The sequence below is a fragment of the Phyllostomus hastatus genome, unplaced genomic scaffold, assembly GCF_019186645.2.
Source record: "Phyllostomus hastatus isolate PE091 unplaced genomic scaffold, TTU_PhHast_1.1 phas_contig_495, whole genome shotgun sequence".
NCBI classification, from domain to species: Eukaryota; Metazoa; Chordata; class Mammalia; order Chiroptera; family Phyllostomidae; genus Phyllostomus; species Phyllostomus hastatus.
Window position 1 is genome coordinate 4,858,802 of NW_025333895.1, and position 27,764 is coordinate 4,886,565.

The 27,764-nt window shown below is 56.1% G+C and overlaps 1 protein-coding gene across 3 annotated transcripts in view; it reads right to left on the bottom strand.

Annotated features, from left to right (window-relative positions):
• KYAT1 (kynurenine aminotransferase 1) overlaps window positions 1–27,697 on the bottom strand; it is a 29,526-nt gene extending 1,829 nt beyond the window's left edge. The window contains exons 1-9 of one of the 3 annotated variants that reach the window (XM_045846423.1): window positions 27,583–27,697; window positions 10,023–10,236; window positions 7,187–7,245; window positions 4,458–4,605; window positions 2,370–2,519; window positions 2,195–2,281; window positions 1,849–1,974; window positions 492–612; window positions 120–196 (exon numbers count right to left, since the gene is read on the bottom strand). In XM_045846423.1, coding sequence (XP_045702379.1) covers window positions 120–196; window positions 492–612; window positions 1,849–1,974; window positions 2,195–2,281; window positions 2,370–2,519; window positions 4,458–4,605; window positions 7,187–7,245; window positions 10,023–10,118 — 864 coding nt within the window. In that variant the 5' untranslated portion in view covers window positions 10,119–10,236; window positions 27,583–27,697. The remainder of the gene's footprint in view (window positions 1–119; window positions 197–491; window positions 613–1,848; window positions 1,975–2,194; window positions 2,282–2,369; window positions 2,520–4,457; window positions 4,606–7,186; window positions 7,246–10,022; window positions 10,237–27,582) is intronic. The other 2 variants (XM_045846425.1, XM_045846424.1) reach the window with 2 other exon arrangements.
• Between the last annotated feature and the right edge of the window lie 67 nt (window positions 27,698–27,764).

A 27,764-nucleotide genomic window follows, 5' to 3' on the forward strand; every position in this document is an offset into this window, starting at 1 on the left:
AACACAGGCAGCAGGTGAGGCCTTGTAGGGCCTGGCCAAGGGCTGCCCTTATTCCCAGGCCACCTTTCCTGCTGAGGGTCACAGGGGGAGGGGCAACCCCCCCAACCCTGCCCACTCACCTTCCAGCCGGTGGCACTAAAGGTCTTGCCAGCGCTGCCGATGGTCAGGGTGCGTTCCCACATGCCAGGGAGGCTGGCTGCCCGGGGCCAAAGAGAGCAGCTGCTGAGATGGGGGCGAGGTGGGAGGGGGCACTAAACCCCAGAGGGCGCAACTCTGACTCCTGCTCAGCTGTTCACGGGGCTCATTCCAGATGGGCCTCATGACAACCCTGGGGGCGGGTGCCCCCCTGCGCCCCTCTCTTTTCGGAGAGGGTAAGCCGCTGCCCCGGGTCACCTGACTCGCATGGCTCCAGACCCTGCGGTCTGCGCTGACTCCTGGATTGGGCGGGGAGCGGGGTGCCCGGCCGGCCGGCGGGGCGGGGCGGGGCTCACCGATGCTGTGGTGCTGGCACCCGTCGTAGACCAGCCACTGGTAGACCTCGTCGCTGATGCACACCACGTCGTGCTGCTGGCACAGGCGCGCCACCAGCTCCACTTCCTCCCTGGAGAACACCTGCGGGGCCGTGCCCAGACGGAGAGGCCTGCTCAGAGAAGCCCCGTGCCGAGGGCCGTTCCGCCCCCTCCCGGGTGTCCCCACCACGCCGGCCCCTCGAGAAATACATACACTTCGGACTCTGCCCCAGACTCCTGCTGGCACAGAGCTCCCGAAACCTTTGCGAACGCCTAAGGCTCGAGAGCGCTAGAGACACCGTTTGTTCTAACGAGGTGCCTCTGGGTGGGCTCCCGGACGGGCCGGTCACCACAGAGACCAAGCTGGGATTAGAAGCTTGGCGTGTTCAGCCTGACTCTTCTAGGAAGGGGAGAGGGACCGGAAATGGACTTAACCATTGACCATGTGTGCATGATGGAGCCTCCGTAAAACCCAACGCGACGGGGTTCAGAGAGCTGCTGGCTGGTGAGCACGTCCACCCGGGAGGGTGGCGCACCCTGACTCCCCGGGACAGGGGCTCCCGTGCTTGAGCTGCCCCCAGACCTGGCCCTGCGGGCCTCCATCTGCTCCTTCGTCCCGCTCTCTCCCATAAAGCGGAAAACATGAGTGTTTCCCAGTTGTGTGAGCCGCTCTAGCCCAGCGACTGCACCCGAGGAGGGGGATGCGGGAAGCTGAGGTTCACAGCTCATTGGTCAGAAGCTCAGGCGCGTGGGTGACAACCTGGGCCGGAGACTGGCATCTGACGTGGGCTGGGGACAGTCTCGTGGGGCTGAGCCCTTAGCCTTCGAGATCAGATGCCGCCTCCAGGAAGACAGGGTCGGAAGTGAATTAAACTGAGTTGGATTGTCGGACCGCCGGCTGGCGTTACAGAATCGCCTGGCGTGGGGAGAAGGCCTACGCGCCTGGTGTCGGAAGGTTTGGGGGGGTGGTGGCTGTGTGACAGCGTGGGAGACGCACGGGGGTGGGGGGGGAGGCCGGGTTGTCCTTCCCACGGGTTTGTCATGCTCCCGCTTTACAGACGAGAAAACACTCCAGGAGGTGGAGCCCCTGTCTCAGGGTCACGGTCATGGGGAAGGAAGTGTGGAGGCGCCCGGCCGCTCCACCACCTCCCCTCACGCTGCCCCTGGGGATGGCCGTCCCTGCCCCGGGGGCCGCCGGGGGCCTGGTCCTCACGGCTCATCACTGGTAGCCCCCCGCTTCACTGAGGAGGGAACCAAGGCCCCAAGGCGGCCAGTCAGTGGCAGGGCGGGGACTTGAACCCAGTCCGGAGGGGTCCCCAGAAGGAGGTCTGTCGAGTACCTTTCCCAGGGGGTTGTTGGGCGTGTTGAGGATTAGCATTTTGGTGCGAGGTGTGAACTTGCTGGCCAGCTCCTCGGGGTCCAGCTGCCAGTTGCTGGAAGCCAGTTCCCCCTTCTGGGCGGGGGTCTGCAAGGGGCGGGGCAGTGCCGACTCACCTGACAGGCAGGGCTAGGGATGGGACCCTCCTCGCCACGGCCCCCCACCCCCGCCAGGCATCTGCCCCCACCCTCTCCCCGTCCAGGAGAGACTGGCCCCCTTCACCCCCTCCTCCTCTCCCGCCTCCCAGGCTCCGAGGCAGCACGCTGCTTGGACCCCGCGCCCGCCCGCGCCCACCCAGCGTTCTCACCGGCTTCAGGGGCACGAACACAGGGCAACCCCCCGCCATCAGCGTCATGGTCTCATAACAGTCAAAATAGGGCTCGAAGATGATGACCTGGTGCAAGGGTCAGATCAGCTGGGGTCGGCATCGCCCTGACCCCTGACCCCTGACCCCCACCCAGCTCAAGCCTTGCCCCACTCACCTCATCCCCTTCGTCCACCAGGGCCTGGAAGGCCGTGAACAGGGCCCCGTACGCACCCACGGTCACCAGCACCTCCTTGGACGGGTCTATCTCCTGTCCCAGCAGCTTCCCGAAGAAACTTGCCAAGATCTTTGTCAGCGGTGGGTAGCCCTGCCGGGACAGCTGGGGTCAGCCGTCCGGCTCAGCCCGGCCCACCCTCCTGCTCGGCAACACCCAGGTCATTCTAGCGCCCTCTAGCGGCGGGCTGGGGCGGGGCCGGCCCCTGTGGGGGCGGGGGTCCTCCACTTCCCCCACAGCGCTGGTCCCGGGACCTGTGCTGCTGTGCCAGGCCCCCTGCCCCGGGCTGGGGAGCCGCACAGCGTGCGCATGCGCGCCTTCACGGAGCACAGCCCAACACAGCCACAGAGCGGGGGCAGCTCGGCACCCTGAACGCCTCCTTTTAGGTTGAAGGAGCACATTCACGCCATCGGGTCACCCCAGCAGCTTTGCGAGGAAGGCACCGTTTCATCCCCATCACGTGGCGGGCAGAACCACAGAGGCCTCGAGGGGAGGAGATGACTCGCCCTGGGTCACACACAGTGGGCCTGCCGCAGGGGTCGGCAGAGGTGCAGGAACAGGGTTTTGTGCCGCAGCTTTGGGAAGACCCCGCGTGGAGAGGAAGGTTGGATCTGCACGCTTGTTTGCTGAGGAAGCTTAGAAAACACTGGAACCGAAGATGGCGAATTTAACTAAATAGTTCACTAAACCAGATTTGACCACATAAAAACAAAGAGCATCTGTACAGAGAAATATACCATGAGCAAGGTTAAAAGGCAAAGAGAAAAAGCACTGCAGTGTAAGAAAAGCAGGTAAGGTGTTTAATATGTAAAGAGCTCTTACAAAGCAACAAGATAAAGATGCACACCCAAATGCAAAAATGAGGCAGGTCACGAAAGAGACGGTGCTGACACCCGATGTGCATACGAAAGAATCATAATTGAAGAAAAGCAAAGTACCAGTGACATATCGCTATTTTATAGGAAAGCAATGTCACTACTAGCAGACAAGAAAGATTGGCACGGCCCAGGGTGGCAAGAGTAAGACAAATGACTCCTCTCTTTCGCCCAGAGAATGCACGTTCCTGCCCGCTCGGAGACCGGCCTGCGGCAGGAACGTGAAAGCCTCCTGGAGGCCACCTGGCCACACTGACCACAGGCTTAAAGGCTTCCCCACGTGGATCCTCTAGTTTTGCTTCTGGGGATTTATTTGAGAGGAGCACTCATGTACATGTACAAAGATGTGCTCACAGAGCTGTTCATTGCGACACTGCTGATAATAATAGTAAGATATCCAGGCCAGGCCAGCAGAGCAGGGCTGGTTAAGTAAACCGCGGCAGAGCTAGGCAATGGAATACTATGCGGCCATGAAAAAGAACGAGGCAATTGCAACATGGAAAGTTGTTCCTGACATGCTGTTCAGTGAAATAAACAAGTTACAGGATGTTATAGTATGAGCCCATTTGTGTTAAGTGCAACTCTCGGGTAGGTATATATATGCATGCGTGTGTGTGTGTTATATAAGCATTTTTAAAAGTTAAAAGTTTAAGTCTGAGCTCTCTAAGAAAAGTAGCCAACTGCCAGCAGGGTTATCTATGGGTGATGGAATTGGAGGGAACGTCGTTCCTGACCACTCTGATGCACACCAACGTGTAAGAACCCCTGGTCTACTCCAAGGGTTGGCAAATGTTTACGCTGTGAGCCTCCGCAGAAGGAGTTTGCACTGAGAGTCAAATCACAACAACTGCATGTCTCAATCAGCGGCTTGTCTTTCATGGCTCAGCCTGTCACCTCCTCCAGGAAGCCTTCCCTGATCTCCCCTTCTTCCTGCCCTATTCTCCTCCATCACAGCGTATCTACTGACTTTGGTTCTTGTTTGTTTGTGTTTTTGTCTTCCTTTCCCCAGACTATGGGCTGTCCCCGAGCCTGAAACAGAGGACAGACTCAGTGGACACTGAGTTCTAGGCTGGATTCCCTGGGCTCTGCCCGCCCCCCACCCAGGGCCGCCTCAGAGGCCTGCGTCCAGGGGCCCAGGTGCAGCTGCGAGACTCACAAATCCCCTGGTGTACTGGTTGAGCATGAAGTCACCGGTGACAGCTTGCCGAAAGGCCTCCACGGCGAAGTCTGGAGGCGAGAAGTCGGGGAAGCCTTGTCCCAAATTCACAGCTTCGTACTGAGAGGTCAGCTGGGCCATCTCCACCCTGGGCAACAAATGGAGAGTTGGCGCCAGCCCGTCGCTCTGCCCCACCCCGGACTTCTGCCTGTGTCCAGGGCAGGCGAGCAGTGCTCCGGGCTCCGTCCAGAAAAACCGGACGGCGAGAATCTGCCCTGGCCTGGAGGTCTGGGTCAGGCTCACACCTGGCCGCGTGCTTTCCAGTTAGGCAGGCCGGGCACCGCGCCAAACGTGTGCCTCCGCCCAGGGGCTTTCAAACGTTTCAACCACGACCCACAACGAGCAACCAACCGTCTTTACGCCGCAAGGCCCTGCGTCACAGGGGCCTTCTGCGTGATCTGGTTCCCTTCCGTTCTGTTCTGTCCTAGTCAGTTCTTCAGAGGTACTTGTTGAGCAACACCCCCTCCAGTGGGTTTCACCACCCATCCGCGCACTTGTCAACTCCAGTCTGAAAGGCTTGCTCCCGTAACCTTCCCGGTATCTACGAGGCGCATCCCATTCCCGAGTCACGGTGGGAATGGAGAGGCCAGAGCTGGAGGGCCCTGTCCAGTTAGTGCCTGGCACGGCCAGCCTGTCACCCCACGGCTGTCTTCTGGAGCAAAGTTGACGCTCTCGATCGTTACCCCGGAGAGACCGGGGCCCCCCCAGCCCGGCCATCTGCCTTCTCTGGCCCTCGACCACCTTTCTTCTGGGCCTGCCTGGTGCCCGCCTCTTCAGGGAGACTGGGGGAGAGGACGAGAAGCGGGACGAGGAGGCTGAGGCTGGTGTGGGGCTGCAGGTCGGCTGGGGGCAGAGGACTCAAGCTAGGCTGAGCTACCTCTTCATAACAATGACTGTTGCTATGTCCAGAGTCAGTCCCTTTCTCCCCAGAGCTCCGCAATGCCCCTGAAGACACGGGGAGCTGCTGAGGCACAGAGAGGGCAGTGACCTGCCCAGAGTCACACAGCAGCTCGTGACAGTGCCGAGGCACAGAGTCCGCTGGTGGGGAGTCCACGGCGGTGACCAGGACAGGGCCCCACTCTAACTAACACTCTGCCGAGATGAGCTGCCCTCCGGCCTGGGCCTGTAGGGTCTCGGTCCTCAGGCCACCCCCCTGGGGTCAGCAGGAACCTGGAGCCCCTTCCCCCTGACTCTTGTGGCTTTGACCCCCAACACTGCCCTCCTGTCCTGTGCATGCTCCCCGGGCCCCTGCCGCTCTGCCCTGCCTTTGCCTGAGACTTCGCCTCTCCTGGCCCATGGCCCCTATGTACATGGGGGGTGGCTGGGCTCGAGGGCCCCTCACATCTGGGAGTCAGGATGCACTCCTGCCGCCTCCCCCAGCCTCCCTCCTCCTCATTCCCCGTTCTGAGTTGCACTTCTCCTCGTCTGCAAAGACATGGGCCGCCAGGCTGCCCAGCCTGCCTCACGGAAGGACGGAGGGTGGCAGCCTGAGTGAGGAGCAGGGCCCTGGAGCCCCAGCGTGGACCTCAGCCGGTCTCTACGGGGCCTTTGGGCCTGGCCCCCCCCCCCCGTCCCAAACACCACGGAGCATCGAAGAGGATGGGAGGGGGGCATATTCGCAAAACACAAAGTACTGTCCATGAGGGGAGCTTAAAAGAAATAATCGCCCCGTGATTTGTAAAAACAACAGCCAGCGATGTATTTATTATTTCATTTCTCCCCATCGCCACTTATCCCCCCTGTGGTATCTCCCACCTCCACGCCGCAGCCCCTGCAATCGCCGAGCTGTTGTCCGTGTCCGTGAGTTCTTTCTTCCTCTCTTTCGTTCAGCCGCTCCCCCAGCTCCCCAGCCCCGAGAGCTGTCAGCCTGCTCTCTCTCTGCCTCTGTGAGTCTGTCTCTGTGTTGCTTGTTAGTTCAGTTTGTTCAGTAGATTTTACAAATGGGTGAAATCACAGGGCACGTGTCTCCCTCTGACTGGCTTATTTCACTCAGCATAATGCTCTCCAGATCCATCCATGCCGTCGCCAAGGGTAAGATTTTTGTATTTTACAGCCGAGGAGTGGTCCACCGTGTGCCTGCACCACAGCTGTTTTATCCACTTGGCCCAGGCCAAGGTCAGATGTGGGCCAGAAGGTCGCAGAACCCTCCTCACACCTCCTCCCACGGCACCCGTCCCATCACCAGGAACGATGGGCACACACCCTTCCGTACGGAGCGCAAGTCGGTGAGGGAGCGAGATGAACCTCGGCAAAGGCCCGGTGAGGAGCGCCGTATCTTCTCGGCTTGCCTTGTCTTATTCCGCAGTGCGCGTGAAACAGAGTCCCTGGGACGCCTGTGCTTGCGTCTTGGCTATTGCCATCACACTGCCTTTTGTCCCATCCCCTCCAAGGTTGTTAGATGGAGATACAATCATCTCCATTTTGCAACTGGGGAGCTGGGGCTCTGGGCAGGGGTCAGCGGCCCCAGTGCCAAGTGGGCTGAAGCTGAGATTGAACCCAAGCCTGCCGCTTTGGGTCTAGCCTCTCGTAGGCTGTGGCTGCCAATCTGACCACCCTGGGTACCACCGAGTTTCTGCAGACCTGGGGACCACCGGCTGCATCCTTCCCACCCCCACCCCCAACCCCCGAGGAGACACTCGCCCCCACCTCCCCGGCCCGGCCCAGCTCACCACGGGTTGTAAGCGACCCCGTTCAGCCTTCGAGCCTGCAGCTGTTTGGCCATGGTGGGCTGGAGACAGAGCAAATGGAAGGTCAGAGTGGAGGAACTGCTGCGGTCTGGGTCCCTAGAAAGAGAGGGGACAACCTCCCTCGCTCCAATATAGCCCGTCCCACCCACGCCCAGGGAGGAGGCCGAGATCCCAGATAGCAGCGTCCCCGCCCCTCCCTCCCCTGGCCCGGTTCCTCAGGTTCTGAGACGCGGCCCCAGCGCAGTCAGGTTTCGGTCTGACTCCCGAAGGCCTGGGGCTCAGGAGGCAGGGCCGAGGCTGCGGGAGGCACGGAGCGGGGAAAGGATCATGGGACGGTGACGGCAGCAGCTTCACTGTGCAGAGCACTGGCTAGGCGCTTCCGTTCCCTTCTCGGAACCACTTGGCTGGGCCCAGTTTGTAAACGAGAAAACAGAGTGGGGAGTGACATGTTCAAGGTCACATCACAGATACACTCGGACTCGGGCCGAGAGGAGGCCATGTGCTGACCCAGGTGGACTTGCTCAATTCTGGGGGTGGCTCGGGGGCCCTCCTCCAGCCACCCCTCCCTTCCCCCGTTTTCTTTCCAGGTCAGCTTCCCCCTCCCCCACAGATGTGCAGATACTGGCCTGGCCGAGGGCCACACACTCAGGCGCTAGGCCCGCCCTGGCTGGGTGACACTGGGCGGGTGACTGAGCTGCTCCTGGCCTCAGTCTCCCCGTCGGTATGTAATAGGAGCGTGGGCTTTGAGGTCCCTCAGCAGCTTTGCAAGTCTCGTGGCTGGCAGGTCTCTAAGGTTCTCCTGGTTTCCTCGGCCGCCTGCTGTGGCTGATGGAGGGCCCTGGTTCTCACAGTCTCGCTCTGTCCCCACAGCACCCCTATCAGAGGTGACTGTGATATAAAGTCTCCATCTGAAGGTTCAGGGACCTGCCCAAGGTCTGAGGAGGAGCCAGCCAGGACCCTGGCCAGGGTAGCAGCAACAGCAAGGTTGCCAGCGCCAAGTCCCCCAGTGGCCCGGGGACTCTGTGTCTGTGGGCCAGGTTCTTCCAGAGCCTGGGGGTCCTGCCAATGCCAGCAGTTCCGAGAGAGCCCCACACAGGGACTGGCACCTCGTGGGAGCTTTGTCGACATTCTCTCCCTGTACTGAGTCCCTGATGCATATCGCCGGGCCAGGCACTCGGTGTACATCAGAAGAATTGAATTTTTATCCCTGGTGGTGTGGCTCAGTGGATTGAGCACCGGCCTGTGAACCAAAGGGTCACCGGTTCACCTCCCAGTCAGGGCACATGCTTGGGCTGTGGGCCAGGTCCCCAGTAGGGGGCGCATGAGAGACAACCACACATTGATGTTTCTCTTCCTCTCTTTCTCCCTCACTTCCCCACTCTAAAAATAAACAAGTCATCTTAAAAAAAATTAATGTAAAAAAAATGTATTGATTTTAGAGAAAGGGGGAGAGAGGGGGATAGAGAGAGAGAGACAGACATCGATTTGTTGTTCTACTTATTGATGCACTCACTGGTTGATTCTTGTATGTGCCCTGACTGGGTATCAAACCTGCAACTTTGGTGTATCGGGATGACACTCTAACCAGCTGTAAACAGGAAGGCTGCCAGTTTGATTCCTGGTCAGGGTACATGTCTGGGTTGTGGGTCACGTCTCCTGTTGGGGGCGCGGGAGAGGCAACCAATTGATGTTTCTCTCTCATATCAATATTTCCCTCTCCTTTTCCCTCCCCCCCTCTAAAAATAAATAAATAGAATCTTTTTTAAAAAAGTTTAAAGTGAGGGTGATCCCTGCTGGGGAAAACCATGTTACCACCATAATGTTAATCAGCAGTGATTACTTTTGGTTGGCTGGTTGGTTAACAGATGTTTTTTCCTCTCTTCCTTACAATTTTCTCATTTTCCAAATTTTCTTTTCCTAAAAAAATTTTATTGATTGATTTGAGAGAGAGAAACACTGATGCATTGTCCCACCCATCCGCGCACTCATTGGCGACTCCCGTGTGGGGACTAACGGGAAACTGCCAGCAACCCTGATGTATCAGGACGGTGCCCCGACCAACTGAGCTATCTAGCCAGGGCCCAGTTTTCTAAAATAAATGTTTTATTTTATTTTTTAAAATATTTTACTTATTTACTTTTTAGAGAGGGGAAGGGAGAAGGAAAGAGAGGGAGAAAAACATCAATGTGTGTGGTTGCCTCTTGTGCGCCCCCTACTGGGGACCTGGCTGCAACCCAGGCATGTGTCCTAGACTGGGAATTGAACAGGCGACCCTTTGATTTGCAAGCCAGCGCTCAACCACTGAGCCACACCAACCAGGGCTAAATGTTTTATTTTTTTTTATTAAATATGTGGGGGTTGGGGTGGGAAAGAGTAGAGGGGTACAGGGGCACAGAGAGAGAAAAAAGAGGCAAAAGAGTTTCGGCAGGAGATAAAAACAATGAGGGTACCACAGAAACGTGGCGTGTTCAAGGGGATAACCTTCAAGTACGTCACACAGCAGTTGGATGCTCGCTTTTGGGTTTATGCATGAAGTATTTGTTCAGCGGACGTTTGCTGAGTGCCGACTGCGTACCGAGCGAACATGGGCTGGACACAGTGGGTGACGGGGAGGCAGCAGCACCAAGCAACCATTGACATGCAGAGCTACAAGTTCTAAATTAGAGGCAAGGGCAAAGGGTGGCTGGGGGGTGGGGGATGCATTCAGGGTGCAGTCAGGGAAAGCTCCCTGAAAGAGGAGGCTCATGCGCAGGTTTCAAGCCAAGACCAAGCCAGATCCCAGAGGCCCTGCGTCACAGAAGCGGCAGAATGCACTTACAGTCTGGTGCAAGCACCGGCTGAGTGAAGCTCCAGCCTTCCTTCTCCGGAGGGACCTCACCAGGTGCAAACAGACGGCTGCCGAATTCCTGAACATGCCTCCCACAGCCGTGGGGCACGGACGACCCCTCCTCCGGCGGCGGAGGAGAAGGGGGTAGAACACGCTGGCCAGGAAATGGCTCTGAGCCCAGCGCTTGCGTCCTCCACACACAGCTCTAGTAACAGCAATGGTGACAAGGGCCAATCTTTATGGAGCGGCCACCGAGCATCCGGCGTGGCAGTACGTGCTTCGTTGCAGCGTTATCCCCCAGTCCTCAGAACTACCTGGTGACACCCTCCCGCCCCAGCAACGGGGAGGGACCCTTTTAAAATGTAAATCACCTTTAATGGGGGATAAAACGATCCAGGTAAAGATCACGAATAGCCCCTGACATCACAGAGTCAACCCTCCCTTACGTTCTGGCTCTGGAAATGCACACACCGCCTGCCAAAACGAAATCTGAACCACGTAAGGCCGCTGAGCACTCAGAAGCAAGGGACAAAAGACACCATGGGGACACAGTCCACCGATGCGGACCGAGGGAACCTCCACAGGACAAATGACCCTGTTCCTTCAGACAAACAGAACGCAAGGGGGAAAACGTCCGGGGCACCGCAGATCAGAAGAGACGGAACAGACACACAGTTCAAAGACGAATGTCGTGGCAAACCGTGGAGGACTCGCTGCACACAACTGACTGAGAAGCTCCAGGAACCAAGGGAGCGTGGCGCCGGCGCCGGCGCCAGGACAGACGTAGAAGCAACAGGACAGAACTGGTGAGAGTCCAGAAATGGACTCTCGCGTTCACGGCCGACTGCTGTGCGATAAGGTGTCGAGAAAATTCCGTCGGAAAAGAATGGTCTTTTCGACCAGTTGTGTCAGGACGACCGGACGCCCACATGTAAAAGTATGCATTTGGGTCCCTACCTAACACCATACCCAAAAATTAACTCAGCGTGGACGATAAGCCTAAATGCAAAGCCTGAAATTACGAAACCATAAGAAGAAAACAGAGACACACCTTTGTGACCTTGAGTTAGAAGATGGTCTCCTCTCCAATGCCGACAGCACAAGCAACAGAAGGAGACACAGGGAACTTGGACTTCGCCACAATGAAAAGCTTGTGCTTCAAAGGGCACCGTCGAGAAAGGGAAAAGACAGCCCACGGTGTGGGAGAAGATGTTTGCAAATCGTACATTTGAACTTCGTCCGCAGGCATGTCCATGGCTAATGAGCACGTGGAAATATGCTCCACCTCCACAGTCCCCGGGGAGAAGTCGCTGCGGGAAGACGCAGACGCGAACCCACCGAGACGGCCGCTCCGCAGAGAAGACGGGTGGTTACAAGCGTGTGCAAGGTGTCGCCACACTGGAACCCGTGCACGCTGCTCCCAGGCACGGGAAATGGGGACTACCCTGGGAGTCCCTCCATCAGTTGTCGGACATGGAGTTTGCCCTCGACCCAGCAATTCCGCTCCCAGCTTTCTACCCGTGAGAAACACCTGGAGGGACCCTTTAAAAGGGAGGGACCCTTTTAAAGTCCATCGTGTCCTCACGACGACTCGTGCGGGTATATTCATAAGCAGCACCATTCATCACAGCCAGAAGGTGGGGGAAACCGAAATGTCCATCGGCTGATGACCAGCATGCGGCAGGTCCACATGCTGCAATGTCGATCGGCGACAAGAGGGAACGGCGTGGATGTTACAACAGGGATGGGCCGTGAAGCGTTATGCTGAGCAAGGGAAGCCAGTCACAAAGGACCACACATTATACGATTCCATTTCTAAGAAAGAGCCGGATCTACACAGACAGAGGGGGGACCCGTGACTGCCGTGGACTGGGGGTGGAGGAGGAGGGGTGGGGGATGAGGAAGGAGTCCATCGTGTCTTTCTGGCCTGATGAAAATGTTCCAAAATCAGCCTGTGGTCACAACTGCACGAGTGTGAATACACCGAACCCCGGGAACAGTACACACTCAATGGCTGAGCTATAGGGTGCACGTATTATTATTTACCAACAAAGATGTTTTTAAAAATCGCCACGGCTTCAGAGAGGCAGTGCCCTTGCAGTTGCCATGGGAACGTGTCTCTCTGACGCCAGGAGCCTGACTGAGGGGACAGCTGCGCCCTTAGCTCTGAGGCCAAGTCCCCACGGCTGCCCCCGGCCACCACCTGCAGGACCGTGAGGCGGGCTGTGGCTGGGAGCCGTGCACTCTCAAGTATTCCCCTCGGCTTTGCTGGGACCTTCTGGGAACTGCGGTGCCGCCTGAGACTCTTCCTTCCGCTTTCCTTCCTTCGTCCTTCCTCCAAGGGGGTCAGGACAACCCTCGAAAAAGAGGTGGGTGTACAGGGTTGGGGGCTGCTCTAGAGGGCACTGTGGGCACCTGCCCGGTCCGAGGGTTGCCATCGGTAGCTAAATACGAATAAAGGAAGGGAGCGAAGGAAACCAGACAGTGTTAAGCATAATCGACTGTGAAGCATAACCCTGCTTTGCTAGGAGGTTGCAGCACTCATAGGTGCCCCAGGGGATGGCAGCATTGCCCCCCACCCCAAGGGGATTAACACCCCTCCCTCCCTGAATAGGGAGGAAGGGCTGCCTTTGCTGCCACTGTGGGGGTGGAGGGTGGTGATGCGGGGACGAGCACGTGTGCAATAGGAGCCAAGAGAGCGACCACAGAGGCCCGTCCGTTTAGCCTGGGAAAAGGGACCTGATTGGATGAGACACACCGAGCCTTGGAAGATCCAGCAAATAGACCGGTTAGGGGGAGGACCCCACACAAGTCCGGGAAGCTCGGGAAGGGGACTGGTTAGTTTAGAGAAGCTCCGGGTCAGTCCCAGGCCAGAGATAATATTGGCCTAAGGAAGAAGCTCCCCTCGCCTTTCTTGTGCTCCGTAACACTAGACTGCCCCAACCCTTCATGCACTGTTCTCCCCAGAGCAGCCGTGCAGCCCCGTGCAGCACCCACCAGCAGCCGCAGACTCTAAGGGGCTTCCAGCCAAGCCTGGGCGGTGGGTACAGCAGTGGCCAGCCAGTGGAGCACAGCCGGGAACTGGACTACACTTTGATCTGGACTAAACTTTGGCGGGGCACAGCATCGCTGGACATTGACCCTAATCCTGGGCCATATGAAGACAAAGTCGGACTTCTTCCACAGTGGGACGGATGGGGGTGAGACCTTGGGAGTGTGGGGGGCAGCCTTCTACTTTCACCCAAATAAATCGTACGACGCAATAATCTCCCTTATGTGGGTCTCCTGGAATGCTTTCCTTGCGATCTCATGGAGAGAACCCACTTCTACACACGGGAGTAGGAGAACACCGTCTCCAAGACGAGTCCAGGCGGGGAAAGGGCGTCAGGAGGAGAGAACGGAGCAAAGGCCCCGGGGTGGGGGGCGGCCGGGAGATTCCAAGGGTGGGCAGTTGGCCAGGGCCAGGCTGGAGTTCCCCCTCTCATTTCCCAGGACGGAGTCAGTGCTCTGGGCTGTCCTGCAGATTTTGTTCCCCGATCCTTGCAGCTGAGCAGCTGAGCTCTGGAGCTGGGAGCAGCAAAGGGCCGTGTGAGGGTTACGGGAGCGGGACGCTCCACAGTGTGTCATCTCAGGGGGTGGTGCTGGCGTCCTTCAGCCTCACTCGGCCAAGGGCTCAGGGTCCAAGGCCAGGTCTGAGCCTGGTGCTGGGCAGTTAGTGCCCTGTGCCAGCTGTGTGTTCTAGCAGCACCGGCGGGCCCGCTCGCCCAGAACTGAGGGGTTTCTCGGGACGTGACATTTGCAGTGCTGAAATGGGGGCCGTCCTGGGCGAACAGGGCTGGCTGGTTCCCCTAGCTGGGAGGGTGCAGGGTTGGCCGCACAGAAACCTGCACATGCCTGGTGGGCTGATCCTCTCTCTGACACCCTCACCCACACCCCACCAGCCTACCATTCCGTCCTTTCCCCCGAAGGGACTACACCTCCTCTGCCCTAGTTCTCGCCTTTATCATCTCCCCAGATTCCAGTGGTGGGACATGATTTGAATACACTCAGCTCTAATCTGCTGAGCACACACTCTGCACCCCACGTCCACCAATTCCAATTCCGTCCTTTCTTCTGAACGGACGGCACCTCCTCTGACCTAATAATGCTCGCCTGTCTCACGTGCCCAGATTACAGTGGTGGGGGTCACTGGAAGGCACTCAGCTCTGACTTGCTGAGCGCTCACTCACTCACTCACTCACTCTCTCTGCAGCAGGCCCTGTGGTCAGCGCTGTGCGTACCCCATCGGACCCTTTCCACAGCCCAGGCCAGCAGGGGCTCCCCTCACCCGCTGCAACAGGGAACAAGGATAAAATAACCACCAGGATGGCACTGAGCCCCCAGAGGCGGGGGGCGGGCCCTGCACCACGCGGTGCCCAGCACAGGGCAGACACGCTCCCGCCAGACCAGCCCCAGCTCACGGCCCTCCCCCTGCTCTGCCACAACCTCAGCCCCTCACCTTCTTTGGGCACTGCCACCCCTTGGGGCGGGAGGTGGCCTGGGCCGCCTGGCTCCGCAGAGGGCCAGGAGAGCCTGTGCTGGGCAAGGATATGCTTGGTTAGCGTCACTGCCCCGGGGCTGGGGACAGAAACCCGGGTGGGGCTTCTGCTGCAGGACACTGCCAGGGTGGGGGGCGGGGGTGGGGAGTGTGTGCCCAGGCGAGTCTGTGGGCACGGGAGGGAGCGTCACGCTGAGTGAGTGGTGCCCACCCAGGCCCAGGCCCTGGGGAGACGATGGGAACACAGGCTGTGGTGTCACACAGACCTTGGCTGTGTGACAGAGGCAAGTCACTTTGCCTCTCCAGTGTCACTTTCCCTACCTGTAAATCAGGAGTAAACACAGGATAATTCATGGAAAGCATGTCACTCAGTGCGTGACACAGGAAAGGTGTCAACGACACGACTGGTCGTAAACACAGGGCGGGTCCCTCCTGAGTGCCCGCGGAGGTGACGCAATGTGGCCTGTGGGGCCAGGGGGGTGGGGACTCCCCAGCACTGCCTGGCGGGCTGGCCTCTCCGTCAGACCCTCAGAAAGCACAGTGCCAGGGCCTGTGATTCCTGGAGGGGCCCACGGAAATGTGCGGGTCTTCGTTTATTTTGAAATAAGAAAATAGGAGAGGATATGATAATAATGACTGTATAATCATAATGAATTTAGTTTGGGTGATATTCATTTTTGTATACCAATGGGGTTGTAAAATAGAATTGTTTAAAAATTTTTTACTTTTTTTACCTCTTTATTTATTTTGAGAAAAAGGGAAGGAGAAAGTGAGGGAGAGAAACAACAATGTGTGGTTGCCTGTCACATGCCCCCTACTGGGGACCTGGCCCACAGCCCAGGCGTGTGCCCTGACTGGGAATCGAACCAGTGACCCTTTGGTTCACAGGCTGGTACTCAGTCCACTGAGCCACGCCAGCCAGGGCTAAAATAGAATTTGCATTTATTTTCTAATGGAGAAAGGGGCCCATGAAAGTCTTAACGTGACCTTGGACGTGAGTAAATCCACGTGCGGTTGGGACTCACGTGGAAGCACGGGCGTTTGCCCCTGACCGTGCGCACCCAGCTGCCTGTGTCTGGGAACAGGCGCACAGAGGGGGCGGTTCCCAGGAGCCCAGATGGCCATGGGGGCTGCCCTCACCCAGCCACACCACCGGGTCCTGGACACCTGTGTTCACAGGCCAGGGAGCTGTGGTTGCTGCGAGCTGGTTGTTCCTGAAGTCCTTGGGTTGGGACAGTCGGCCCTGGGGTCCCAAACACCTGGGCACGGGGAGACTTTCATGCCCCAGGAGGGGACTGTGGCCTCGCTTCATGGAGGAGGCCCACAGTGGCGATCGTGCTGGGATGGACCCGCCCTGAAGTGAGACCATCCAGCGTTCCCCCAGTGACTGGGGCTGACTCAGGGACCCCCCGTGGGACCTCACTCAGGGGCAGCGAGGGCCACAGCGGGCAGCCTCCCCCAGGCCACGTCTACCTCCAGCTCCCTGGGCCTCCTCCCTCATCTTCTAGAAAGCAGATCTTCCTTGGCCAACTTCTCTATAGCCCCGAGGTCTGTCCTAGAGTTAATGACAACGGTCTCTTATTTACTGGAAACTTTGCTGTGCCAGGCAGCCTGCAGCGCACTTTTAATCCCATGGGAGGGTTCAATCAGGAGGCCAAGTCACACACCCAAGGTGGCAGCCAGTAAGCTGCAGAGCTGGAGTTTGAACCCGGGACTCTGCCTTCAAAGCCACTGCGGCATGAGGGGAGGCTCTGAGCAGTGACAGGACAGCTCCCCGGGCCAGTGACCCCCACTTCCGGAAAGAGCCAAAGGTGCCTGGACTGAGGGTGCTCGGTGGGAAGTCGGAGAACTTGGCCCGGGCAGGCACATTTATGGGTGGGGATGCTGACGACCAGAGCGGAGAAGCGGTTGCATTGGCACCAGGTCACCTGAGACACCGTCCTGGTATTTTTATCGCCCTAGCAGGCTGCCCTCCCAGTGGGCACTGCCCCCCCTGGTGCAGAGTAGCTGCTCGGCACACTTCTGTGGGACGGGGGAACGGGTGTCCGTCTCTCCCTCCCGACTCGGAGTTCCACGGGAAAGAGGACTCCGCCTCTGTGCTTCTTTCTGTCCTCAACACCAGGCACAGGGCCCGACACATAGTAGGTGCACACCTTTTCATCACCTCTGCACGTATTTATTGAACTTCCACTCTGTGCTAGGCCCTAGGCTGGCCACCAGGCAAACAGGGGGATACACAGGATACACCTTTCCTCCCCTGGAGGAGCCCCCAGTCTGAGGAAGGGAACAAACGAATACCCAGGCCACTTTCGTAAAGTGGGAGCCTGTTTAAAAAATTTATTTGAGCCCTGGCTCGTGTAGTTCAGTGGATTGAGTGCAGGCTGTGAACCAAAGGGTCGCCAGTTCGATTCCCAGTCAGGGCACATGCCTGGGTTGCAGGCCAGGTCCCTAGTACGGGCCATGTGAGAGGCAACCACACATGATGTTTCTCTTCCTCTCTTTCTTCTTCCCTTCCCCACTCTTTAAAAATAAATTAAAAAATTTTTAAAAATTTATTTGAGAGAGAGAGAGAGAGAAACATCGATTTGTTATTCCATTTTTTTATGCATTCCTTGGTTGAGTCCTATATGTGCCCTGACGAGGGATCGAACACGCAACCTTGGAGTGTTGGGACGATGCTCAAACCAAGTGAGACCCTCAGCTGGGTAACGTGAGCCTTAACGTTAGATTCTCACAAATTGAAGGACCAACATCTCGACAGGAAAAAAAGTGGGAAAAATATATAAATACACACAAAATGAAAACAGTCAATCAACTTGAAAAGATGCTGAATCTTATTATCATAATTAATAAAATGCAAAGTAAAATGAAACACTATTTTCAGCCACTCAGGCGGCGAAGAGGAAGACTGAGAGTCACCAAACTGATACTACAATGCACTCAGGTCACAGCCCACGATGTGGGCGACACCAGGTTCCAGTGCTCAGACTTCCGGGGAAACCCTAATTATGTGCGAGAGAAACATACTGGGGACGGTCTGATGTCATCACCGGGGGGCAGGTTCAACGTGTCCCGATTCATATGTAGGATGGCACAGCTGCAGCCGCACGGAGCAGTGGGACTGCCCCTCCCATGAAGAGATATTTGAGTTACATGAATAATGTATGTTGGCCTCGAAACTTACTACCAAGCTACAGTCATCAAAACAGTGTGGCACTGGCATAAGGACAGACGTGTAGACCAATGGAGTAAAATTGAGAGCCCAGAAATAAACCCAGGCATCTCTGGCCAACTGATTTTTGACAAGGGTGACAAGAGTATTCAAAGAAGGAAAAGAATCTCTTCAACAATTAGTGCCGGGACAACTGGACAGTCACATGCAAAAGAATGAAGGTAGACTCTGACCTCAATCCATTTACAAGGATTTGCTGAGCACGTACTCTGCACACCACGTCCACCAATTCCCTCCTTTCCCCCGAAGGGACTACACCTCCTCTGCCCTAGTTCTTGCCTTTATCATCTCCCCAGATTCCAGTGGTGGGACATGATTTGAATACACTCAGCTCTAATTTGCTGAGCGCTCCCTCTGCACCCCACGTCCACCAATTCCAATTCCGTCCTTTCTTCTGAACGGACGGCACCTCCTCTGACCTAATAATGCTCGCCTGTCTCACGTGCCCAGATTACAGTGGTGGGGGTCACTGGAAGGCACTCAGCTCTGACTTGCTGAGCGCTGACTCACTCACTCACTCACTCACTCTCTCTGCAGCAGGCCCTGTGGTCAGCGCTGTGCGTACCCCATCGGACCCTTTCCACAGCCCAGGCCAGCAGGGGCTCCCCTCACCCGCTGCAACAGGGAACAAGGATAAAATAACCACCAGGATGGCACTGAGCCCCCAGAGGCGGGGGGGCGGGTCCGCACCACGCGGTGCCCAGCACAGGGCAGACACGCTCCCGCCAGACCAGCCCCAGCTCACGGCCCTCCCCCTGCTCTGCCACAACCTCAGCCCCTCACCTTCTTTGGGCACTGCCGCCCCTTGGGGCTGGAGGTGGCCTGGGCCGCCTGGCTCCGCAGAGGGCCAGGAGAGCCTGTGCTGGGCAAGGATATGCTTGGTTAGCGTCACTGCCCCGGGGCTGGGGACAGAAATCCGGGTGGGGCTTCTGCTGCAGGACACTGCCAGGGCGGGGGGGCGGGGAGCATGTGCCCAGGCGAGTCTGTGCGCACGGGAGGGAGCATCATCACGCTGAGTGAGTGGTGCCCACCCAGGCCCAGGCCCTGGGGAGACGATGGGAACACAGGCTGTGGTGTCACACAGACCTTGGCTGTGTGACAGAGGCAAGTCACTTTGCCTCTCCAGTGTCACTTTCCCTACCTGTAAATCAGGAGTAAACACAGGATAATTCATGGAAAGCATGTCACTCAGTGCGTGACACAGGAAAGGTGTCAACGACACGACTGGTCGTAAACACAGGGCGGGTCCCTCCTGAGTGCCCGCGGAGGTGACGCAATGTGGCCTGTGGGGCCAGGCGGTGGGGACTCCCCAGCACTGCCTGGCGGGCTGGCCTCTCCGTCAGACCCTCAGAAAGCACAGTGCCAGGGCCTGTGATTCCTGGAGGGGCCCACGGAAATGTGGGGATCTTCATTTATTTATTCTTAAAGATTTTATTTATTTATTTTTAGAGAGGGAAGGGAGGGAGAAAGAGAGAGAGAGAGAGAAACATCAGTGTGTGGTTGCTGGGGGCCGTGGCCTGCAACCCAGGCATGTACCCTGACTGGGAATCGAACCTGCGACACTTTGGTTCGCAGCCCACACTCAATCCACTGAAAATTTTCATTTATTTTAAATAAGAAAATAGGAGAGGATACAATAATAATGACTATATAATCATAATGAATTTAGCTTGGGTGATATTCATTTTTTATATACCAACAAATTTGTAAATTAGAATTTTTATTTATTTTCTCATGGAGAAAGGGACCCACGAAAGTCTTAATGTGACCTTGGACGTGAGTAAATCCACGTGCGGTTGGGACTCACGTGGAAGCACGGGCGTTTGCCCCTGACCGTGCGCACACAGCTGCCTGTGTCTGGGAACAGGCGCACAGAGGGGGCGGTTCCCAGGAGCTCAAAGAGCAGGAAGACAGCACGGGAGTCCCGGCAAAGAGCAGGGAGGGCCCAGGTGGCCATGGGGGCTGCCCTCACCCAGCCACACCACGGGGTCCTGGACACCTGTGTTCACAGGCCAGGGAGCTGTGGTTGCTGTGGGCAGGTTGTTCCTGAAGCTGCCAGCAGGGGGCATGCAGAACCAGCTCTGGCTAGATTTTGAGATTGCCCCTTCCAGGAACAGATATTTGAGTTAAGTGAAAAATGTATGATTTCAAAACTTACTGCAAAGCTACAGTAATGAAAAGAGCATGGCACTGGCATAAGGACAGACGTGTAGACCATGGAGTAAAATTGAGAGCCCAGAAATAAACCCAGGCATCTCTGGCCAACTGATTTTTGACAAGGGTGGCAAAACTATTCAACGGGGGGAAAAATAACCTTTTCAGCAAACGGTGCTAGGCAACTGCACAGTCTCATGCAAAAGAATTGAGTGAGACCTCTACCTCAATCCATTTACAAAAATTAATTCAACAGCAATCAACATCCCTGACCAGTGTGGCCCAGTTCGTTGGGGATCATCCTGCAAAGTAAAAGGTCGCAGGTTCGATTCCTGTTGGGGGCACATGCCTGGGTTGCAGGTTTGGTCCCCAGTCAGGGCACATACAAGAGGCAACTAATTGATGTTTCTCTGTCACATCAATGTTTTTCTCCAGCTCTTTCTCCTTCCCTCTCCCTCTCTCTAAAAATAAAATTTTTAAAAGATTTTATTTATTTATTTTTAGAGAGGGAAGGGAGGGAGATAGAGAGAGAGAGAGAGAGAAACATCAGTGTGCGGTTGCTGGGGGCCGTGGCCTGCAACCCAGGCATGTGCCCTGACTGGGAATCGAACCTGCGATGCTTTGGTTCGTAGCCCGCACTCAAACCACTGAGCTACACCAGCCAGGGCTTAAAAAAAAAAAAAAAAAATGAATCAACAGCCTTGATTACATTCTCAATAATGTCCTTGATGCAAAAAGGTTTTTAATTTCTATGAAGTCCAAACACAGAATTTACCTTATGACCTAGCAACTCCACCCCTAGGTATATACCGGAAAAAAAAATGAAGGCGTATGTTCACACGGAAACTTAGTACATACACTATCCACAGCAGCGGAAAGGTGAGGGCACCCCAAATGCCCTCCAGCTGATGGACGGGCAAAGTGCGGTAAGGCCGTCCGGTGCCACCTTACTCGGCCACAAAACGGAGCACGCCACCACCGCCCTCGCTCCCCTCGGATGAACCTCGGGAACATGGCACTGAGAGAAAGAAGTCCTTCCCTTTGTGTGGTGCACCCGGAACAGGCAAACCCATGGAGTCCCAGAGCCGATCAGCAGCTACCAGGGGATGGAGCGGGGAACGTGGAATGCTTAACGAGTGCAGGCTGTTTTTCCAGGGTAATGACAAAGTTTGGAAACCGGTGAGAGGCGGTGGTCACACGGCACTGTGCACACACTGCACGCCACTGGTGTGTGTATGTTATCCTTTTCGTCAGAACCACGCCCGTCATGTATGTCGATCCATGTGCCGTCACCCAGTCTCTCTGGCTGCACAGCCGCAGTCCCCGGAAGGGTGGGTAGCTGCGGCCTCCCCATGCCCACCGCCCCCGGCTCTGTCCTTATCGCCACCACCTTCGCGGTCGGCTCCAGTTCCACTCTCAGGACTGCCGCTCTGCGCTTCTCCGTGCGCTTCCGTCCCTGCTGGCCAGTCCCCTCTTTCGGTGATCCGTTTTGGTGAAATGTCACCTGGGTTTACCGCTGGGAGACAGGCTGCAGCACAACGACATGCTCTGCTGTCTGGATGGGGAACTACATAACATGCATGGTGACCAATCAATGGCAGGTTTCGAAAGCAGCAACGGGATCGTTACACTCATGTCATTCCATAGCGGTCTGTGGGCTGAGGTGCTAGCAGCAAAGTCCACACTTTATATGCAGCTACTCGTAGTTAACGTGACAAGGGCCCTGACCGGTGTGGCTCAGTGGGTTGAGCGGGGTCCCGCAAAGCGAAAGGTCGCCCATTTGACTCTGCACATGCCCGGGTCGCGGGTTCGGTCCCCGGTTGGGGTGCATGTGGGAGGCGACCAATCTGTGTTTCTCTCTCACATCAACGGCGCAGCACTGAGCCTTTCCGAGAGTAATCTCTGAAAGGAGAATAATGAGAGCGCCTGCCTCAGCGAGAAGTCAGTGAGGTAACGCACGAAATCGCTTAGCGTGGCGCCTGCAGAGTTGGTGTTCAGCATGTGCTCTCATCATTATTGTCGCTTACCGTCTGTCCCCGGAGAAGGGCGGCCTCGCGGGTGGCTCGGGGGCCGCAGCAGCACTCAGGAGGCCAGACCTCCTGGGCGGCAGCAGATGACCCTTCGGCCCCCTCCTAGGGCAGCTTCCCAGGCATCTAAGGGCCCAGGCCGCCTGCCGTCAGGCCAGAGGCTGGTGGCCAGTGGTCAGCGTCCTCCCCCATCATCCGCCTCCGTCAGCCTGAGCAGCTGGTCGCCACCTTCTCAGCCAGAAGGCACCACGGCTGGTGACCAAGAGGCGCATGACCCCTAGGCAAACGCCTCAGTGACGGACACTGTGACGTGAGCCGCACCTCCCATCATCAGACCAGCCTGGCCACGTACCAGCACTGATACCAGGTAACAGCGACGGCCGCCTCCGCCTGGCCCTGGGAGTGGGCCTGGACCCGGATCCTGCGGTTTCCACGTTCCCACCTTGTCTCAACGTGCAAGTCCTTTGCTTTCGGACATTCATCACCCACCTTGGTTCAAGCCGTACCCCTGCCAGCCATGCCCTCCAATCCGATTCCCTGGCAGGCTCCAGCCCCAGCTCTGCCTGCTCTCTGAGGTCCCGTGTGTCCACCCGGGCTCTTCTCTGAACTCAGAGAGCACCTACTATGTGCCTGACCTCTGTGCCAAATTCTCTGATCTTCACAACAGTCTACCAGGAAGACATCATTATGCCCGTTGTCTCTCAAGAGGCGAATGAACAAAGCTCGCTCAGCTAGCTGCAAGAGCTGAGCTGGGATTCAAAGCTGGGTCTGCCTCTTTCCAAAGTCCAAACTCTTTCCCCTAAAACTCCCTCTTTCAGGAGGTGGGTGCTGCTGCCTCTGTCTGCTCCTCTGCCTGCTGGAGACCACCAGCCCTTGGGGACAGTAGCCCTGTCTTGTCCAGCCTCCCCCCTGCGTGGCAGTTTGCAAGGCCAGGCAAGGTGATTTGGGCTTTGCAGGCTTGCTCCGTGTCACCAAAGCCAACTCGATGCAATGAGGACACGTGGTTTTAGTATTTTAGTGCAATAGAAGCGCACTCGGTATTTGGGGCGAGTCAGTTCTGTGTCGGGCCGCTCTATCCGGTGCCTAGAAAGGCGTACAGTGTTCCTGGGCCCAAAGTGCCAGGAGTTCCCCAGTGACTGAGAAAACACCAACCACGGCCAGCACCTCTGGGGAAGAGACCGGGGAGGGGTCACTGCGTCCAGGCAAGGCCAGTCTGCTACTCCAACAGTCACAGGAGAGGAAAGCCTGGACTCGGCCTTGGACTTGGATGAAATGATCCCAGCTGCACTGTGAAGGAGCCGTAGGACCTTAACTACAGTAACTATTGGACCTCGGCGCAGCTTCCTCATTCGTCCAGAGGGGACGACGACAAGGCAATCACCCACAGAAAGCATTGAGCATAGGTCCTGGCCCACAGTGACCTGTAGTAGCAATACCCTGGGCAGAGTTAAACCTGTAAGGTTTTCCGTAAAAATCAGTACACCAAGCAGGACAACAAAATCTCTTGTCAGATCATGAATCCTGGTTTATTTTTTTGGGGGGGGCGGGGGGAGTGCAGAGGGGAGGGTCTAAACACAGAGTCCCCATAAGACATGTGCTTGGGGAAAACTTGTCAACAGTTCTGTCCCGAGGGAGGCGGCAGCCTGCTGAGTACAAGCGTGCTGATTTACACTCGGGTCTCCTGGGGTTTGGGACTGGCAGAAGGGAAGTGGCTTCTGGAGCCCGGACTGCAGGTTCCCAGGCTTGTGCCAGGCGGAGGGGTCGGTGGGTGGGGCCTCCGAGTGACACACACAGGAAGCACCCCACTCCTCGTTGCTCCCGGCACAGGACCCAGATCCAGAACGGAAACCTCCCTCTTTGGGGCAGCTCTCCACATAAGGGACAACATGTGTGTATATCCATGTAGCGCCTGGCACCCTAGAGAGAGTCACCCCCACTTTCCAGATGGAGAAACGCAGGCCCAAAGCAGAGAGACGACTTTTGCAAAGTCAGAGTCCTAGAATAGCACCAGGCGGGCTCTGCTGGTGACTGCAACGCTTGAACCGCTGTCCCAGGAGGAGGAAGTGGGACAGCTGTTTGGGAGATTTCCCAGGGAGCTGGCAGTGAGTGCCCCACATCTTGTTATGGCACCGGCGCCCCTCCCATCCAAGTACTAACCGGGCCCGACCCTGCTTGGTTTCCCAGACCAGACGAGATCAGGCGTGTTCAGGGCGGTATGGCTGTAAACTCAGCGACCCCTGTCCCACCACGGCTGGCGGGACTCCGGCCCACCGGCCGCAGAAGAGAGGAGCCACACCCAGTCGAATGTCCAAGTGCACGGGCAACCTAGGCACCCAGGTGAGGACAGACAGCCGGTGGCCTCCGTGTGGACACCTCCATTCCCGTGGGCAGAGTGTCAGCAACTTGACTGCTGTTCCGGGGCCCGAATGCCTGCGGGCAGGGACCAGTGTGAAGGATTTCCTCACGGCTCTCAGCTTTCCCGTGTTTCTTTGTCAGCCCCACCCGGACTGTAAAATCAGGCCATCCGACTCCTCGGGACACGGAAGGTTGGGAAACCACAGATGTTGCCTCTCGAAGGAACTCTTCGGGAGGAGAGAGCAACGCACACAGAAGCGGACTGAATGTCTCCGCCCCGCACGGTCTCCTCTTGGGCCACCACTTTCCCTGCGGGTACGAGCGAGTCTCGGCTTGAGCCTCTAGCCTGGTGGTTTTCAACCTTTTCCAGCTCATGGCACAAATAAACTAATTACTAAAATTCTGCAGCACACAGAAAAAAAAAAAATATTTTTGCTGATTTGACAAAAATAGGTATAGTTTCATTTATTTACAACAAATGGCTATTGTGTTGGCTCGTTTTTTTGTGTGTTTTTTTTAAGATTTTATTTATTTTTAGAGAGATGGGGAAGGGAGGGAGAAAGAGAGGGAGTGAAACATCAATGTGTGGTTGCCTCTAGCACACTCCATATTGGAGATATGGCCTGCAACCCAGGCATGTATCCTGGCTGGGAATCAAACTGGCGATGCTTTGGCTCGCGGGCCTGCGCTCAATCCACTGAGCTACACCAGCCAGGGCTGTTTTTTAAATGTGACAATCTAAGGGAAAAGAGCTCAGTGCCCTTGAGTAAATAGTCAGTGTTTTACAAATTCCTGTTGCACCACCCCGCACCTCTTGCAAAATGCCAGTTGAAATGCCTGCTCTGGCCTCTTCACTTCTCCTTCCAGACATCTGTGCGTCTTTCAGTCACAGGTTAAAAGTGACCTCCTCTGAGCAGCCCTCTGCGACTGCACCCAGGGTTGAGCCAGGTGCTCCCGAGGCCTGACCCGCTGCCACACTTGTCACAGATGCTAACTGCTGGGTTTCTGTCGCCCTCACTACACCAAGTAGACCTCGTGGCGACCCTTGGGAGGCAACTTTCTTACCTTCTCTGTGCTTTCCTTACTGATCTGTAAAATGGGGCCAATCTGTGTGCCAAACATGAGGCAGGGCAGGTGGGAGCACTCCGTGTCAGCTGCGATGGTCGCGGTTGTCATCTTTCTAGGTCGGGGCATGGAGGCTCAGGACGGGACCGGCCGGGTCCACAGTGTCCAGGCTAGAAAGGGGCAAGCCTTGGACTCTGGTTCGGAACCTGACCTCCAGTGTTTGCAACCCATCCTGTTTGTCCCACTTGTTCCGTGGGTAAGCAGCCAGTAGTTGCTGGACACCTGCTGTGTGCCAGGCCCCATGCTGGCTATCATGTGATTAATCATGAACAAAGCTTGAGGTGGGGGTGGATAAGCCAGAGCTGGGGGCATTAGCGTTAAATCCTCCAGGGTTCAAATTTCAGCCTTTCGGGCCTGCTTCCTCCCCTAATAGGGAAAAAAAGTGAGACCTCCCAGCAGGAAAGCTGAAACCAAGCCCTGACTCAGCATCTGATCCATGAGGGCTGTTATTACCTCCACTATCCTATTTTTATTCATTTACTTATTTTTTTTTGTATTTTAAGGCCTTTATTTTTTAAGTTTATATTGGATTTACTGGGGCGACTTGTGTTGATACAATTACGTAGGTGTCAGGTGTACGAATCTAGAACACATCACCTGTCCATTTTACTGTGTGTTCGCCACCCCGGGTCAAGTCTCCTTCCGTCACCACTCACCCTTCCAGTACTGTCTTTGGTCTCTCCCCAACCCCCTTTCCCTCAGGTAATCACCATACTGTTGTGTCCGAGTTTTCTTTCTTTTTCTTAATCCCTTCACCTTTTTCACCCAGCTCCCCAACCCCCACCTCCCCTCTGACAGCTTCAGTCTGTTCTCTGTATTTTTCTGCCTGTTTTTATTTTGTGTGTTAGTTAATTTTGTTCAATACATACAAGCCCTGGCCAGGCAGCTCAGGTGGTCAGAGCGTCCTCTGGATATGCCAAGGTTTCCAGTTCAACCCGCGGTCAGGGTGCATACAACCCTCAACCAATGAACGCATAAATGAGTGGAACAACAAATCAATGTTTCTCTCTCTCTCTCCCTCTTTCTCTCCAAATCAATAAATTAAAAAAAATCCACATATAAGTGAAATCATATGGTACTTGTCTTTCTCTGACTGGCTTATTTCACTTAGCATAATACTCTTCAGGTCCATCCATTCTGTTACAGGTAAGATTTCCTTCTTTCTTTCTTTCTTTTTTTTTCTTTTTTTTACCACCGAGCAGTATTCCATTGTGTAAATATACCAGAACCTTTTTATTCACACATCTACTAATGGGCACTTGGGCTGCATTTTAACCCTGGCAATTGTAAATAACACCGCAATGAACATAAGGATGCATATATTCATTGTAATTAGTGTTTCCAGTTCCTTCGGATATATTCCCAGAAGTGGAATTCCTGGGTCTTCACAATTTATTTTTAAAATAACCAACCGGTGCACATGGTAGTAAATCCTTCCCCCTTGTTCAGGTACCCAGGGCCCCAGTTCTTCTGTCAGAGGCCACCACAGTTACCACCTTCTTGTGCATCTTACCCGACGACTGGGGCACGCATCCGCAAACAGCCCCCCACACTCTCTTCCAACACAAACTGTGCGCAGATCAACGCTGTTCTCTTTGCCCCTCCAGCTTTTCATTTAAGGTATCTCACACGTCGCTCCGCATTAGTGCAAAAGGAACATGTTTCATTTGAGTGGCTGCACTTTATGCCACTGTACGGATTAGTGTTTAGCGTGGCTGTCGTTACCATGATCAATATGGTAACTGAAAGGACTCGAGATCCACACAGCTGCGGAGATGGAATCGGGGGATCCGGTTCCAACTCCGGCTCTGCCCAAAATATACCGAATTACCTTGGACTCCATCTTCCCTAAGGGTACTACAGCGGGATTCGGGGGGATAGGGGGAAATGTAAGTGCAGACAGGGCCAGCCAGGAGGGACCGAGTGTCAGAGTGCGGATCATCGAAAAACGCGCGCAATTTATTTCCGCGGGTTGGGGGAACCTTTCTGGCAGCCCCTCTGCTATCACAGCAGCACCAAATGATGCTAGTACTTTGGCACAATCCAGCTCGGAACCGGTTACCAGACCGTTCTTGGCACTTAACCTCGGGGCAGCAAAGCTCAGCAACACCAGCTACTCACCTCCGTCTAGACGCTTCACCCTGTCACCAAGGACTCCTGGAAGGTTAAGAACCGGTTCTGTCCCTTTAAAAGGGCTAAGCCCCGGCTCCGCTACTTCCGCCCAAAAACAACATGGCGTCGGCAGGGAGAGGAGGGGTTGAGGGCGGCGAGACAGCTCCCCTCAAAAAGATGGCGACGCCCAG